The sequence below is a fragment of the Eschrichtius robustus genome, chromosome X, assembly GCF_028021215.1.
Source record: "Eschrichtius robustus isolate mEscRob2 chromosome X, mEscRob2.pri, whole genome shotgun sequence".
Taxonomy (NCBI): Eukaryota; Metazoa; Chordata; class Mammalia; order Artiodactyla; family Eschrichtiidae; genus Eschrichtius; species Eschrichtius robustus.
The window spans coordinates 66328978-66347117 of record NC_090845.1 but is presented as its reverse complement, the minus strand read 5'-3'; the positions used below and the strand labels follow the sequence as shown (position 1 = coordinate 66347117).

The 18140-nt window shown below is 38.2% G+C and overlaps 1 protein-coding gene across 2 annotated transcripts in view; it reads right to left on the bottom strand.

Annotated features, from left to right (window-relative positions):
* Positions 1 to 982: 982 nt before the first annotated feature.
* UPRT (uracil phosphoribosyltransferase homolog) overlaps positions 983 to 18140 on the bottom strand; it is a 30363-nt gene continuing 13205 nt past the window's right edge. The window contains exons 3-7 of one of the 2 annotated variants that reach the window (XM_068534051.1): positions 8894 to 8963; positions 7769 to 7831; positions 5620 to 5781; positions 4180 to 4278; positions 983 to 2149 (exon numbers count right to left, since the gene is read on the bottom strand). In XM_068534051.1, coding sequence (XP_068390152.1) covers positions 2043 to 2149; positions 4180 to 4278; positions 5620 to 5781; positions 7769 to 7831; positions 8894 to 8963 — 501 coding nt within the window. In that variant the 3' untranslated portion in view covers positions 983 to 2042. The remainder of the gene's footprint in view (positions 2150 to 4179; positions 4279 to 5619; positions 5782 to 7768; positions 7832 to 8893; positions 8964 to 18140) is intronic. The other variant, XM_068534052.1, reaches the window with a different exon arrangement.

The following is an 18140-nucleotide window of genomic DNA, read 5'->3' as shown; positions in this document are numbered from 1 at the left end:
CCCTGGGTTCAAAAGAGTCCTGCAATTGATTAACCCTACAAATAATGCCTCATTTGCTAAAAAGATCCAAACTTCAAAAGACATAGTTACAACTGCTCTTGAAATCTGCAGAGGGGTAGAGGACAATCACCAGTGGGAAATGTGATCCCACTGAATAATTCCTATTGCTTATAGTAGGAATTCCATTTATGTGGGAAGCAAATGTAGTCAATTCCCAATCATGTTCAGTGATGAAAAGGAACAGAGACACATTAAATTTAAATGGCTGATAATATAAAATTAATTTGCTTGAAATATCATTTTATACCTACACTCGAATATGAATTTGTCTAATGTTCTGGAAAGTCACTTCAAACAAAATACTGAAACCCTAATATAAGCACTAACTCAGAAGCACTGATTCCTACAGTGGTAAACATCACCTTTCCAAACTAATTCAGTGCATCAACCTGAAGCAGATCTGGTCTCTATCTAAATTTGCTGGCTCACATCTTTCCTGGGACAAGGAGATAAAGATCTTGGTTTTAATGGGCTTCAGTTAGAGCTTCTGCTAATCAGGAATAAACAAAATCTACATTGTATCAAAATACTTAACTGACAAATACAGATGATAACTTCAACAAGAACATGAAAGCAACATTTGCCTTGGAAGAATTGTAATATGGGTAATCGATCAATTAATCTCAGTTTATTATGACAGTCTTCAAAAATAAAGGGAAAAATATAGTGAAGTCCTTCTAGGCTCCAAAGGGAAAATGCAGTCCATTCTACACCAGCTTTCCTTCCTTCCCCTGAATCTTTGCTGACTTCTGTCAGCTTTGGTTCTTTCTAAGAAACTGCCTTCTGTTTTTTCTGTTTTTTTTTTTTAAACAGAAGCCCACAACAGCTGCCTATGGGGCTATAGGAGTATAATTAATCAAGTAATCAGCCAGCCACCATTGTTAAAATGTTTTAATATCAATGTAAAATGAGATCAGGGTTTTACAAGCAAGTTTCAGAACACGAACATCCTTTCCTAAAATGATTTATCTTCCTTTCAGAAGCCTAAATATGAACACATATAAATCTTAGGGATTTTTTTAATATCATGATATTTTGTCCCATTTTAATACATCTACAATTGACAAACATGCAAAAGAACTAAGTTCCAAATCAAAGGCCTCTATTAGAAACATCCAAATTAAAAATGAAGCATTTTAATTTACTTATTGGCCATACGCCCAGCAAGAAACCATCCTTTCCCCCATACCTCAGAAAAATCACCACCAATTCATTTCTAGGGCATTGATGGCATTAACAGTATTTAGCCCTCCCTTGTCAGCATCCAGACATCCCTGGTTCAATCTAAGCAAATTAATGTTACAGTTCCAGTTGCTGGAAATGCCCCACCATCGTCTTCACTGCATTACACTTGACAAGGCACCTACCAACAATGCACAGGGTAGGAAGTGAGCCATGAAGAACATAATGGCTTGAACGAAGAGCTAACTGTATACCCTGGATCTGCCAACTGAGTGAGGACATTAATGGAAACGTAAAATTCTATGAGGCATTCTTTTTTCATCCTCTCCAAGTTACCAGTGTGTATTACACTAGGAAGTAAAGAGTAGAGGAAGGTGACAACAGCCACATACATGAAATCTCCCTAGAACTAAAAGCAAACTAAACAAAATGCAAACTAGAGTGGGCCAATGAACTGACTTCCATTTGGGTTTTATTTGTGGCTGCAAGCAACCTCTAAACTGAGGTTCATAAATTAGGGAACAGTTTCAATGCACTGATGGATCAGCAATTTGCATAAGAACATTATTAAAATATTTTTGAAGAGTTGTGTGTGCTTCATTGCTGAATTTGGTGCCAATGGTCAAGAAATAACTAAATAAAAAAATAAACCTCAAGTATTTCCTTTTAATATACCCACTTCCAAAAATTACAAAGTATCTTTAACACAATTTTCTATGTCATTCCTCAAGTGAATTAGTCAAACAGGTAGAAACTCATAACTGTAATATTACACAATAGAATAATTTTCCTTCAATAACTTAGTCTGTTCCAAAGTATTTCTGTCCAAAATGTGTAGGCGCAACAGGATGAACTTCAGTAGTTAAAATTGTGATCTCTGGAAACTCCTGAATGATTGATTTGGCACCTTCAAAAAATAAAAGAGAATTGTCATTATGGCAGAATTTTTTGATAACATTACTTGGAATTCAGTAATTTTATAATCAGTCATTAGGTCTAATATTGACAGAAGACCGAGAGCAGTGACCTTTGGACACATAGTCAGACTTGGTTAATCTCTTAGTTTATATAATATCTGTATCTGAAAAGTTTTGATAGTAGTCAGACTATGTTTCCACCCACTCACTAATAAATTCTTAGAATCAAACTGTTTTCTATCCAAGATTTGAAAAATATATTCAGTTATAGCAACTTTTCCCCTAAGAGTCTTTTTTTGTTTTATTTTAAAGGCAGCTGGAATACAGAGAATACAGTCCTTTCTGGAAACTGGATCATACATAAGATGCTGGTTTCTCAACTGGAACACTGTTGAAACAAGTGCAAAGACTTCTTTGTTATGTTAGAGAAAGCTAGCTTTTGAGAAGTTATGACTCTAGCTTGGGTGGGGAGGAGATGGAGGAAGAAAGGAAAGGGACTAGCTAGGATGCCAGTCAAACTAAAAAGCCATAGCAAGGCTACCACGGAATAAGATTTTTTCATCTATAATGTCAAAGAATTAGTATACTATTCTAATGTATACTATTACAACTAACACGGTTACTTTTCTACTCCCAAAGACAGAAAACCCAATAATTATTTGGTTATCTCAATGTTTACAATGCCACCTCTGTTATATGGATGGATAACCAAGCAAATTACCCTTTGTCACCATCAACATTTGAACTACAGGTAATTTTTTATTATGAAACAGCAAAATAATCAATGGCATACTAAACGCAGCCCTCCCAACTGGTTTCTCTGTAGCCTCTTCAGGGTTGGCTGAGACTTGGAACCTTCGGAAATGAGGAAACGCCCTAACTAGAAGCCACATATTTCTCTTTCTTTTCGATTATGAAACAAATACAAATTCATTGTAGAACATGTGGAAAATACAAAAAAAAAGCTTAAAAAAGAAAATGAATCACTTAGAATCCCACCACCCTAAGACAACCACTATTAATACTATGTGATTTAAAATGAAAATTGAAATAGTATTGTGCATCTGTCTAGCCTTTCATGCTGAGGAAAGATTTATTAGGTCCCATCTTAATCCAAGTCTGATTTTGGTAGTCATAATAGTCATAATTTGTATTAGTCATCTCTAAACTTGGTGATGACATTTCATGGGGGTTAATCCACATATATAACTTATAGTTGACCCTCTGTATCTGCAGTTCCTCTGCATACATGAATTCAACCAACCATGGACTGTGTGGTACTGTAGTTTTCAGTATTGAAAAATATCCACGTATAAGTGGACCCACACAGTTCAAACCCACGTTGTTCAAGGGTCAGCTGTATATTTATTTAACCATTTCCAAGTAAGTCATTTATATACTTTCAAATTTTCTCTTACATGAAATACAGCTCTACAGTGACTATCCTAAATGCTGAATTTCTACATGCCTTTATGATTATTTTCTTAGGATACTTTCACAATCGTCTTAGATTACATGGCAAAAAAAACTAGGGTCTTAAATTAGACTTACCTCTCTCAGGAAATGGAGGACACAAGTTCTTTCACTGTGCCCTTTGAGCAGAAGTCTAACTTTACAAACTTTTGATCTTTGCTTCACACTGCAAAGCTTACTTCAGTAAGACCACAGGGCTAGCTAGAACCTCGAGTTTCTTGCTGTTTGAGAGCAGTTTTCAGGCTCAGGTGGGGAGCCAGAAGAAATAGTGACCTTTCAGTCATTTGCAAGCTCTACTCAAACAGGGCCACCATGAAAACAACTGCAATCCCCTTCAATGGAGTTAGTTCATACTTCTCCATTTGAATTTGAACAACAGTAGAATGGTGTAAAGTATTACCACTAAGCTTAGAGATGACAAACACAAGTTATAACTACCAAAATTCAATTTGGATTTAATGTGGAAGCAAATGAACTTTTCCTCAGGTTGAGAGGCTGGGCAGATGTACACTTAACCACCCCATGACCATCCAGAGCATGAACTCACCATGAGGAGTGGAAAACAGACTGAGTAGGATAATAACACTAGGTTGAACTCCATGTTCTATGAGAACCTTTACAGCTTCAATTACAGTATTTCCAGTGCCTGAAATAAAGTGACAACCAAATGCATTGGCAACTTTAACATTCATCTCAAAATGTCTTTGAGTTTCTTCGAAGTAAAGGCAGTTTAGTAATGTAACATAAGATACTACTAGACACCCTGAGAAAACCATAATTCAAAAAGAGTCATGTACCACAATGTGCATTGCAGCTCTATTTACAATAGCCCGGACAGGGAAGCAACCTAAATGTCCATCGACAGATGAATGGATAAAGAAGATGTGGCACATATATATACAATGGAATATTACTCAGCCATAAAAAGAAACAAAATTGAGTTATATGTAGTGAGGTGGATGGACCTAGAGTCTGTCATACAGTGAAGTAAGTCAGAAACAGAAAAACAAATACCGTATGCTAACACATATATATAGAATCTAAAAAAAAAAATGGTTCTGAAGAACCTAGGGGCAGGACAGGAATAAAGACGCAGATGTAGAGAATGGACTTGAGGACAGGGGGAGGGGGAAGGGTAAGCTGGGACGAAGTGAGAGAGTGGCATGGACATACATACACTACCAAATTTAAAACAGATAGCCAGTGGGAAGCAGCCGCATAGCACAGGGAGATAAGCTCGGTGCTTTGTGTCCACCTAGAGGGGTGGAATAGGGAGGGTGGGAGGGAGACGCAAGAGGGAGGAGATATGGGGATATATGTATATGTATAGCTGATTCACTCTGTTATAAAGCAGAAACTAACACACCATTGTAAAGCAATTATACTCCAATAAAGATGTTAAAAAAAAGACACTACAAGACAAAGCTTCATTTGAAGGTGCCTGTTTTTTGTCAATGATGTTATTTTCAATAACAGACATAACCCATATACTTTTCAGTTTCCAAATGCACAACAAGCCCTAAATTCATTCAGTATTTGAGATATCAAATATAACACCCACCCACCACCCCCAACCCCAGGATATGAGTAAGCTTAGGAAACAGACTAGAATAGGAAAAAAAATATTACCTCCAAAGAGGATAAATCCTTGAGAAAATCATTGCTATACTCATTGGGCTAGAGAAGGGACATATTTCAATGTATTTTCTGTGTTCTATATATTTTGCCTCATTAAATCCTTTGCTTCAATGTGTTAATTTTAAGATAGAAGTTTTTGGAGCTAATAAAGTTTGACTAACGTGTATTCTCTTATTACACAATAAAAATTCCCCAGAGAACTGCCCAGGGCAACTCCAAATCAAACTGAGAAAAACAAAAAACACATGTAGAAACGGTTTTCGCCTTTATATAAGGGTACCTAGAAGGCAGGCACTAAGTTGAATTTAAACCCTAACCAAAGGTTACAAATTAAACACAAGCCACTCACTGAGAATCGGATACATCAGAAGGACTTTTCTCCTGTAAATGTCTGGGGGGAACTTGGCATAATATACTTTGGCTCTTTGTGTCTCCTCATCACTCTGAATCAGGATCTTTCCAATTCGTATGGATCGACAGCAGTCTCGTAAACCTTGTTCCATTGCCTCACCTTGAAGAAGGAAATAAAAAAGAAGGAAAGAGGGATTAGGAGGAGATAGAGTGAAAGTCCAAGAATAGGCCAAAGCAGAGTTTTTGACTGTTATTAATACAATAAATAAAGACATTGTCAAAATGGAAGCAATTCTTCTTAAGCTAACAGCTTTTACTTCTGATATGCTCATATTTTATACTTAGTTCAGGTCAATGAAATAAGCTAGTTTTATTGCTGGCTTGCAAGTTTTAGAGCTGTTATGCTTCCATGATTACAGTAAATAAAGTGTTTTATTAAGCTGCTCCTTGAACTTTTCTAATATCAGGAACATTTTAGTCCTATTATTTTAAAGAAACTGTGTTACTTTCATCTTACAAAAATATAAAATATTTATGGAAGAATGGGGGCTACAGACCAAAGGCTCTCCATTTAGATTAAGCTGGCGTCAAGAGATATCACTTAGACCCAGCAATGACTTCAATGGCAGAGGCTTTGCTGGCAAACAGTGAAAAAGTAATATATGTTCCCTCTGCCCCCTAGAGAGCCACAACCAACACCACCACCACACCCCTGGTTTCTGAACATAGAGCTATTTTTGAGTCTGAATTCCTTTAAGGAAGTGTTTGCCAAAAGTCAATCATTTTCATACCATCGTCAAGATTTTAGGCCACATCAAAATTCTACTTGTATGGTTATTTACTTAATATTTTTCTTTAAATTAACTGTTTTTGTTTACATTTATTTTAAAAGGAAACTTTATATCACTAGTGAAAATATAAAAACAGTTTCTTTCTATTAGGTATGAAAATCAACCAATAGCTATTAAGGTTAAAAACACCCTGTCTATGCATCACCCCAAGGTCATCCTGTATACACTAGGGGTGCGAGGACCATGCTGCTGCCTTAAGGGCAGAAGCTGGACTAAAACAGAAGAAACTGTGCCTTAAAAGCCCATCTCCATTGTCTTCACCAGTTTTAAAAGATTGAACAGCATTGTCCTGAAAATCCTATCGTTGCTTAAGAGCTACCTTCTATAAAAAAGGGAGCTTAAAGCTCCTATTTTATTGGAGATATTCAATTGTTCACAAACAGAACTTCATAGCCAGAGAAGAAAAGGGAATGTTTATATGTGAAATAAAAATCTGGGGACTTCCCTGGTGGTCCAGTGGTTAAGACTCCATGCTGCCACTGCAGGCGACACAGGTTGGATCCGTGGTGGGGGAACTAAGATCCCACATGCTGCGTGGTGTGGCAAAAAAAAAAACAAACATCTGTTTCCAATGCAAGCAAGTGGGGCTTCTACCATACCTTGGATCTTGTACAAAGAATAATTAAGGAATTAAGTTGCTGAATGGAAATAATCACCCCCATGTAACAGGTATAGGTCCTAATAACAGGCATGTGATTTTGCTGCACAAAGGTTGGTCTAGAAGGACAATCGGTTGGACTCAAATACAAATATTTATAAGACTAGCAATTAGAAATACCTAGAGTTAATCACAGTTAAGTTCTTTTGCCTACATAGTCACATACTCATCAAATATAAAACTAAAAATGTTAAACAAGCCATTCAGTCCAGCTCCTGACAGGGTACGACTGTTCCTCACAAAAGAAATTTAAAAACCAGAACAAAGATTTTCTCTAGTTGGGTGCTCAGAGTTCTGCAGGCCTGAATTTGTGCTGTATTCCCTCAAAATTCAAGCTGCCCTGTTCTCTCCGAGATAGCATCATTGCATCCTCTTGTTCTCCCACCCTCCTCTGAATCTTTCAAAGCTGCCTTGCCCATGGGGATAGGCCACTAGGGAAGATGCTCTGCAGTTAAAATTAGCCAAACTCGGCAACACATAGGCTATGATTCCAAGGCACCATGAGGATAGACAACACAGGTGGTGAGATTTAAGCTAAGGAAGGCTGCAATTGTGACAGACAAGACCGCCTCTCTCCTGGAAAATAGCAACTGCATCTATGCACGCAAAGAGACAAAGTCACACATATGCAAACCTACCACTTCTCATTATGCTGACCCCACAGTTTCCCTTCTCAAATTTCACTCCTTCATACTTGTACCCTGTTGGGGAATAAAACCGAAGAATTTATCTTTCATCATTGGAGCGACCTACTTATTTAATAAAGTATCTAAGCTTTAAAGCAGATGGGTACAGAGCAACTCTTGTCCAGACATACTGTATAACATCTTAGGTTCCCTGTGAAAGTAATAAGAAGAGTCATGATTTTTCATATTTACTTTTTAATTCTTCATAAAAAACCTGTGGGAATAATTGGGAGAGGTAGACTTCATCGAGTGGGAACAGAACTTATGATAGAATGATATTCACATACATGTTCCTCAAACTGAATGCACACAAGAATTGTACTCCAAGAATGCTAGAAAGCCCATCAATTCAAACTGGGACCCCACTGTGAGCCACAGCAGAGAGCCTCCTCATTCCGGTCCCTTTTTATGAGCCTCCATTCTGCATTAAAAAGCAGAAGAGAAAGGTTGAAGTAATTATCAGGACATGTTCATGCCTTGGTCTCATCCTGAATTTGTATCAATTATGATGCAGCAAGTTCAGCCCCCAATTTTCATAAAATCAACCTTTGGATATAACAGCTTCCATTATTTACTAAAGAACCAAATCAGAATTTCAAATCCCTAAAATAGGGATCCTTGGCTTCTTTCTGTTAGAGCAGAACAAAGCCCCTTCTCTAATTCTCATCATTTTTAGTTTTCTTTTTCTTTTTTACTTTTCATCCTTTTACCTGGAGTTTCAATGCCAAACCAGCCCACCCATTTGTTAACACCAGAAGCTTCCCTACAGAGGTGAAGACAAGCTGCCAGCAATTCTTAGCTCTGGTCCCAATGTGCCATCATCAAACGCAACACCTGCATGCTGAAGAATATTTATTAACCTTTAACTTGAACTGACCAGCAAGCCATTAACAAAAGGTCATCCACATAAATTTCTTTGCTAAATGTCTCCAAGTTTATTAAGTTGTTTAAAAGAACAGCTCCACGTAGACTCCTCATTTTGCATACTGATTTACTCAGACTGCTTTTTTTCCATTTTCCCCCAATTCTATCTCAGGATTTTTATGAGGAGAATATGAGAGTAACAGCCCCGGTTACCTGTTGGAGTGGTCACCATGCATTCTTTATATGGTAGCTGATTCAATCCCTCTTCCACAACAAGTCGGATCTAGAGAGTCAAAGGAAGAATAAGTTGAGAACTTGCTAAGAATCTCCTGTTAGCTGTTAGCCTCAGGAGCTGAAAACTAGGAAAAAAGTCAGTAACATACTAGGCAAGGATTTAGCTTATGGCAGTAGGAAGGGGGCCCCTATCATGTGTTAGATACAGAGATAGAACCAAATGCCAGGCTGCTTGCTGCTAGGTATCCAACCTCGGTTAGGCACATGATTGCCACTAAAAGGCTCAAGTATGCTTTCTGATTCTCATTCAGTCAGTCCAGGCTATATTATGAGAAATGCAAAACTACAGCAAGTGGCAAGAGTCATGGCAGGAACACTTGGAAGTAATATACTTCTGGTTACCCTAGAAATAGTGCTCACTGGAAATTTCTTTGCCTTGTTTAGTACTCTGAAATTGTTAAGTCGGATACTTTTTAACAAAGGCCCACCATAATGCAAAATAAAGCCTGAATTTCTTAGGAGGAAATAAATGAGTGGATGGGGCTGAACCAATTTACTGAACTTGAAGAAGGATCCAGTCGAATGCATTGGGACTTCCCAGCTTAAAAAAAACAAAAAGGCTCCTAATGATCTTAATATGTGGTACAGAGGAAAGAATCCATCAGAACTACTAGGAATAGCCTCCAAAAACCACCAGATATGGTATTTCTATGACTACCCAGAGCCCACTACAAAAAGGCAGTGCTGAGTCTGCAAAGCACATTTTCTCCAATCAATATTACATTACTGATTGAGAATCAGGAACATCAGGGAGAAATGCCAGGCCCCATGCTCTGTTATCACAACAAAATATCCTGCTGCCATTAAAATGATCAATGCTAAAAGGGCCAGCACTTTGTCAACCTGCAGCACCAGAGGGTCAAGGAAGCTCATGAATAGTGTGTGTGTGTGCATACTCACCTCTAGCCACCACCTTCTGTGGAGGTTAATGTTTCTTATGAACAAAAAGTACAAGGGAAGAAGAGGATCATTTTCTTTGAAGAGCCTAATTCTCCTCCTAGTAACACTCCTCTAAAGAGTCTTACCTCCTGCCCATCTCCTGCAACTCTGGGGCAGAAATTAGTATGTCCAAGCCTTACAGGAGAACATAAAACCAGAAGAAGGGTGACTAAAATATAAAGAACTCAAGATCTGAGTGCCAGGAGAGCCAACCCTGACAAATTCAGGATAGAATTAATGTCCACTATAACAGGACCCTTGTGCTAGAAGAGGCAGTGTACTAGAAATCCTCAACACTAGAAACCTCAACAGCTCCTGTCCCTACCACAATCACAACTGACCCTCCACACCCCACCCCCAACATCAGGACCTTCAAATCCAACTGCAGAGAACAGAGAGGTCCTAATTACCATCCCCTGAGGTGAATTATGCCCTGGGTCCTTATTATCTCATTTGACTAAGATATAATGCCTGCCCTTTCAGGCAAGCATTTTACAATAACCATGAACTTAATTCCTATGTTCTCCAGAAAAATGGCACAAGGAGAGCAAAAGAAAGAGCAATAATTTTCTACCAGTGAACACCAAGACCTCTGTTATCCCCACAGCAGCCACTGACACAATTGCCTTGAACCTGTCCCTTTGGTTTGATAAAAGCATAAAGACAGAATAACCTAACTATCACTCCAAGAATGTCAACTACATTTATCTTTTTTTTTTCATTTTACTGCAAACTTTACTCTTGGATATTTCCTTTCAGATTTCTTGACACAAGTAAGAACAATTTTCCTAAATTCTACTCCTCAATGAGAGCCATTTCATTGAAAAACAATTTTTTTCACACTACCGTTCTAAAACTTGGGATCATCTGTATAAACATACATTCAAGAATCTCCCTATCTTCTAGGCTGTATTTTTTGCATTGTGTCTGGTAAATAATAAAAGTTCACGTTATTTCATCTTATAACCAGTATTTCATATTTTCAGTTTTTTGAATTTCAGTAAGTCTGATAGTTGGCTACTTCTATCATATAGCTATTTTAATTTGCATCTCCCTAATAACAAATGATGTAGACCATGTTTTCATATGCTTGTTTGCCATCTGTTATCTTTGATCAAGTGTCTGTTCAAAGTCTTTGCCCATTTTTAAAATTGGGGTTTCTTATTGTTGACTCTTTTTTTAATAAATTTATTTATTTTTAATTTTTTTTGGCTGTGTTGGGTCTTTGTTGCTGCGCACAGGCTTTCTCTAGTTGAGACGAGCAGGGGCTACTCTACGTTGCGGTGCATGGGCTTCACATTGCAGTGGCTTTTCTTGTTGCGGAGCACAGGCTCTAGGCATAGTGGCTTCAGGAGTTGTGGCACGTGAGCTCAGGAGTTGTGGCTCGTGGGCTCTAGAGCACAGGCTCGGTAGTTGTGGCGCATGGACTTAGTTGCTCCGCGGCATGTGGGATCTTGCCGGACCAGGGCTCGAACCCATGTCCCTGCATTGGCAGGCGCATGCTTAACCACTGCGCCACCAGGGAAGTCCCTTATTGTTGACTTTTTTTTTTTTAACATCTTTACTGGAGTATAATTGCTTTACAATGGCGTGTGACTTTCTGCTTTATAACAAAGTGAATCAGTTATACATATACATATGTTCCCATATCTCTTCCCTCTTGCATCTCCCACCCTCCCGCCCTCCCTATCCCACACCTCTAGGTGGTCACAAAGCACAGAGCTGATCTCCCTGTGCTATGCAGTTGCTTCCCACTAGCTATGGATTTTATGTTTGGTAGTGTATATATGTCCATGCCACTCTCTCTCTGTCACATCTCACCCATCCCCCTCCCCATATCCTCAAGTCCATTCTCTACCAGGTCTGTGTCTTTATTCCCGTCTTGCCGCTAGGTTCTTCATGACCTTTTTTTTTTTTCCTTAGATTCCATATATATGTGTTAGCATACTGTATTTGTTCTTCTCTTTCTTACTTACTTCACTCTGTATGACAGACTCTAACTCCATCCACCTCACTACAAATAACTCCATTTCGTTTCTTTTTATGGCTGAGTAATATTCCATTGTATATATGTGCCACATCTTCTTTATCCATTCATCCGATGATGGACACTTAGGTTGCTTCCATGTCCTGGCTATTGTAAATAGAGCTGCAATGAACATTTTGGTACATGACTCTTTTTGAATTATGGTTTTCTCAGGGTATATGCCCAGTAGTGGGATTGCTGGGTCATATGGTAGTTCTATTTTTAGTTTTTTAAGGAACCTCCATAGTGGCTGTATCAATTTACAATCCCACCAACAGTGCAAGAGTGTTCCCTTTTCTCCACACCCTCTCCAGCATGTATTGTTTCTAGATTTTTTGATGATGACCATTCTGACCGGTGTGAGATGGTATCTCATTGTACTTTTGATTTGCATTTCTCTAATGATTAATGATGTTGAGCATTCTTTCATGTGTTTGTTGGTAATCTGTATATCTTCTTTGGAGAAATGTCTATTTAGGTCTTCTGCCCATTTTTGGATTGGGTTGTTTGTTTTTTTGTTATTGAGCTGCATGAGCTGCTTGTAAATCTTGGAGATGAATCCTTTGTCACTTGCTTCATTTGCAAATATTTTCTCCCACTTTGAGGGTTGTCTTCTGGTCTTGTTTATGGTTTCCTTTGCTGTGCAAAAGCTTTTAAGTTTCATTAGGTCCCATTTGTTTGTTTTTGTTTTTATTTCCATTTCTCTAGAAGCTGGGTCAAAAAGGATCTTGCTGTGATTTATGTCATAGGGTGTTCTGCTTATGTTTTCCTCTAAGAGTTTGATAGTGTCTGGCCTTACATTTAGGTCTTTAATTCATTTTGAGTGTATTTTTGTGTATGGTAATAGGGAGTGTTCTAATTTCATACTTTTACATGTAGCTGTCCAGTTTTCACAGCACCACTTACTGAAGAGGCTGTCTTTTCTCCACTGTATATGCTTGCCTCCCTTATCAAAGATAAGGTGAACATATGTGCGTGGGTTTATCTCTGGGCTTTCTATCCTGTTCCATTGATCTATGTTTCTGCTTTTGTGCCAGTACCATACTGTCTTGATTACTGTAGCTTTGCAGTATAGTCTGAAGTCAGGGAGCCTGATTCCTCCAGCTCCATTTTTCGTTCTCAAGATTGCTTTGGCTATTCGGGGTCTTTTGTGTTTCCATACAAATTGTGAAATTTTTTGTTCTACTTCTGTGAAAAATTCCAGTGGTAGTTTCATAGCGATTCCATTGAATCTGTGGATTGCTTTGGGTAGTAGAGTCATTTTCACAATGTTGATTCTTCCAATTCAAGAACATGGTATATCTCTCCATCTATTTATATCATCTTTAATTTCTTTCATCAGTGTCTTATAATTTTCTGCATACAGGTCTTTTGTCTCCTTAGGTAGGTTTATTCCTAGATATTTTATTCTTTTTGTTGCAATGGTGAACGGGAGTGTTTTCTTAATTTCACTTTCAGATTTTTCATCATTAGTGTATAGGAATGCAAGAGATTTCTGTGCATTAATTTTCTATCCTGCTACTTTACCAAATTCACTGATTAGCTCTAGTAGTTTTCTGGTAGCATCTTTAAGATTCTCTATATAGAGTACCATGTCATCTGTAAACAGTGACAGCTTTACTTCTTCTTTTCCGATTTGGATTCCTTTTATTTCTTTTTCTTCTCTGATTGCTGTGGCTAACACTTGCAAATCTATGTTGAATAACAGTGGTGAGAGTGGGCAACCTTGTCTTGTTCCTGATCTTAGTGGAAATGGTTTCATTTTTTCACCATTGAGGACAATGTTGGCTGTGGGTTTGTCATATATGGCCTTTATTATGTTGAGGAAATTCCCTCTATGCCTACTTTCTGCAGGGCTTTTATCATAAATGGGTATTGAATTTTGTTGAAAGCTTTCTCTGCATCCATTGAGATGATCATATGGTTTTTCTCCTTCAATTTGTTAATATGGTGTATCACGTTGATTGATTTGCGTATATTGAAGAATTCTTGCATTCCTGGAATAAACCCCACTTGATCATGGTGTATGATCCTTTTAATGTGCTGTTGGATTCTGTTTGCTAGTATTTTGTTGAGGATTTTTGCATCTATGTTCATCAGTGATATTGGCCTGTAGTTTTCTTTCTTTGTGACATCTTTGTCTGGTTTTGGTATCAGGGTGATGGTGGCCTCGTAGAATGAGTTGGGGAGTGTTCCTCCCTCTGCAATATTTTGGAAGAGTTTGAGAAGGATAGGTGTTAGCTCTTCTCTAAATGTTTGATAGAATTCGCCTGTGAAGACCTCTGGTCCTGGGCTTTTGTTTGTTGGAAGATTTTTAATCAGTTTCAAATTCAGTGCTTGTGATTGATCTGTTCATATTTTCTATTTCTACCTGGTTCAGTTTTGGCAGGTTGTGCATTTCTAAGAATCTGTCCATTTCTTCCAGGTTGTCCATTTTATTGGCATAGAGTTGCTTGTAGTAATCTCTCATGATCCTTTGTATTTCTGCAGTGTCAGCTGTTACTTCTCCTTTTGCATTTCTAATTTTATTGATTTGAGTCTTCTCCCTTTTTTTCTTGATGAGTCTGGCTAATAGTGTATCAATTTTGTTTATCTTCTCAAAGAAACAGCTTTTAGTTTTATTGATCTTTGCTATTGTTTCCTTTATTTCTTTTTGAAGTATTTCTGATCTGATCTTTATGATTTCTTTCCTTTTGCTATCTTTGGGGTTTTTTTGTTCTTCTTTCTCTAATTGCTTTAGGTGCAAGGTTAGGTTGTTTATTCGAGATGTTTACTGTTTCTTGAGGTAGGCTTGTATTGCTATAAACTTCCCTCTTAGAACTGCTTTTGCTGCATCCCATAGGTTTTGGGTCGTCGTGTCTCCATTGTCATTTGTTTCTAGGTATTTTTTGATTTCCCCTTTGATTTCTTCAGTGATCACTTCGTTATTAAGTAGTGTATTGTGTAGCCTCCATGTGTTTGTATTTTTTACAGGTCTTTTCCTGTAATTGATATCTAGTCTCATAGAATTGTGGTCGGAAAAGATACTTGATACGATTTCAATTTTCTTAAATTTACCAAGGCTTGATTTGTGACCCAAGATATGATCTATCCTGGAAAATGTTCCATGAGCACTTGAGAAAAATGTGGATTCTGTTGTTTTTGGGTGTAATGTCCTATAAATATCAATTAAGTCCATCTTGTTTAATGTATCATTTAAAGCTTATGTTTCCTTATTTATTTTCATTTTGGATGATCTGTCCATTGGTGAAAATGGGGTGTTAAAGTCCCCTACTATGATCATGTTACTGTCGATTTCCCCTTTTATGGCTGTTAGTATTTGCCTTATGTATTGAGGTGCTCCTATGTTGGGTGCATAAATATTTACAATTGTTATACCTTCTTCTTGGATCGATCCCTTGATCATTATATAGTGTCCTTCTTTGTCTCTTGTAACATTCTTTGTTTTAAAGTCTATTTTATCTGGTAGGAGTATTGCTACTCCAGCTTTCTTTTGATTTCCATTTGCATGGAATATCTTTTTCCAGCCCCTCACTTTCAGTCTGTATGTGTCCCTAGGTCTGAAGTGGGTCTCTTGTAGACAGCATATATACGGGTCATGTTTTTGTATCCATTCAGCCAGTCTGTGTCTTTTGGCGGGAGCATTTAATCCATTTATATTTAAGGTAATTATCAATATGTATGTTCCTATTCCCATTTTCTTAAACGTTTTGGGTTTGTTATTGTAGGTGTTTTCCTTCTGTTGTGTTTCTTGCCTAGAGAAGTTCCTTTAGCATTTGTTGTAAAGCTGGTTTGGTGGTGCTGAACTCTCTCAGCTTTTGCTTGTCTGTAAAGGTTTTAATTTCTCCATCAAATCTGAATGAGATCCTTGCTGGGTAGAGTAATCTTGGTTGTAGGTTTTTCTCCTTCATCACGTTAAGTATATCCTGCCACTCCTTTCTGGCTTGCAGAGTTTCTGCTGAAAGATCAGCTGTTAACCTTATGGGGATTCCCTTGTGTGTTATTTGTTGTTTTTCCCTTGCTGCTTTTAATATGTTTTCTTTATATTTAATTTTTGATAGTTTGATTAATATGTGTCTTGGTGTGTTTCTCCTTCAATTTATCCTGTATGGGACTCTCTGCACTTCCAGGACTTGATTAACTATTTCCTTTCCCATATTAGGGAAGTTTTCAACTATAATCTCTTCAAATATTTTCTCAGTCCCTTTCTTTTTTTCTTCTTCTTCTGGGACCCCTATAATTTGAGTGTTGTTGGTGCATTTAATGTTGTCCCAGAGGTCTCTGAGACTGTCCTCAGTTCTTTTCATTCTTTTTCCTTTATTCTGCTCTGCAGTAGTTATTTCCACTATTTTATCTTCCAGGTCAGTTACCCGTTCTTCTGCCTCAGTTATTCTGCTATTGATCCCTTCTAGAGTATTTTTAATTTCATTTATTGTGTTTTTTATCGTTGCTTGGTTCCTCTTTAGTTCCTCTACGTCCTTGTTAAATGTTTCTTGCATTTTGTCTATTCTATTTCCAAGATTTTGGATCATCTTTACTATCATTATTCTGAATTCTTTTTCAGGTAGACTGCCTATTTCCTCTTCATTTGTTAGTTCTGGTGTGTTTTTACCTTGCTCCTTCATCTGCTGTGTGTTTTTCTGTCTTCTCATTCTGCTTATCTTACTGTGTTTGGGGTCTCCTTGTCGCAGGCTGCAGGTTCGTAGTTCCTGTTGTTTTTGGTGTCTGTCCCCAGTGGGTAAGGTTGGTTCGGTGGGTTGTGTAGGCTTTCTGGTGGAGGGGACTAGTGCCTGTGTTCTGGTGGATGAGGCTGGATCTTGTCTTTCTGGTGGGCACGTCCCCATCTTGTTGTGTGTTTTGGGGTGTCTGTGGCCTTATTATGATTTTAGGCAGCCTCTCTGCTAATGGATGGGGCTGTGTTCCCGTCTTGCTAGTTGTTTGGCATAGGGTGTCCAGCACTGTAGCTTGCTGGTCGTTGAGTGAAGCTGGGTCTTGGTGTTGAGATGGAGATCTCTGAGAGATTTTCGCCATTTGGTATTACATGGAGCTGGGATGTCTCTTGTGGACCAGTGTCCTGAAGTTGGCCCTCCCACCTCAGAGGCACAGCCCTGATGCCTGTCTGGAGCGCCAAGAGCCTTTCATCCACACAGCTCAGAATGAGAGGGAGAAAAAATAGAAAGAAAGAAAGAAAGAAAGAAAGAGGATAAAATAAAATAAAATAAAGTAAGATAAAATAAAATAAAGCTATTAAATTAAAAAATAAGAAAAAAATTATTAAGAGAAAATTTATTAAGAAAAAATTTTTTTTAATTTTTTAAAATAAATTTCTTAATTTTTCAAAATAAAAATAAGAAAAAAATTATTAAGAAAAAATTTATTAAGAAAAAATTTTTTTAATTTTTTAAAATAAGAATACAATTATTAAGAAAAAATTTATTACGAAAAAAAATTTTTAATTTTTTTAAAATAAGAAAAAAATTATTAAGAAAAAAAATTTTTTAAGTAAAAAAAAAAAAATGGACCAACCGAACCCTAGGACAAATGGTGAAAGCAAAGCTATACAGACAAAATCTCACACAGAAGTATACACACTCACAAAGAGAGGAAAAGGGGAAAAAATAATATATCCTGCTCCCAAAGTCCACCTCCTCAATTTGGGATGATTCGTTGTCTATTCAGGTATTCCACAGATGCAGGTACATCAAGTTGTTTGTGGAGCTCTAATCCGCTTCTTCTGAGGCTGCTGAGAGAAATTTCCCTTTCTCTTCTTTGTTCGTACAGCTCCCAGGGTTCAGCTTTGGATTTGGACCCGCCTCTGCCTGTAGGTCGCCTGAGCGCGTTTGTTCTTCACTCACACAGGACGGGGTTAAAGGAGCAGCTGCTTCGGGGGCTCTGGCTCACTCAGGCCGGGGGGAGGGAGGGGTACGGATGCAGGGCAAGTGGCGGCAGAGGCCGGCGTGACGTTGCAGCAGCGTGAGGCGCGCCGTGCGTTCTCCCAGGGAAGTTGTCCCTGGATCATGGGATCCTGGCAGTGGCGGGCCGCACAGGCTCCTGGGAGGGGAGGTGTGGGTAGTGACCTGTGCTCGCACACAGGCTTCTTGGTGGCAGCAGCAGCAGCCTTAGCATCTCATGCCCGTCTCTGGGGTCCGCGCTGATAGCCGCGGCTCATGCCCGTCTCTGGAGCTCATTTAGGCGGCGCTC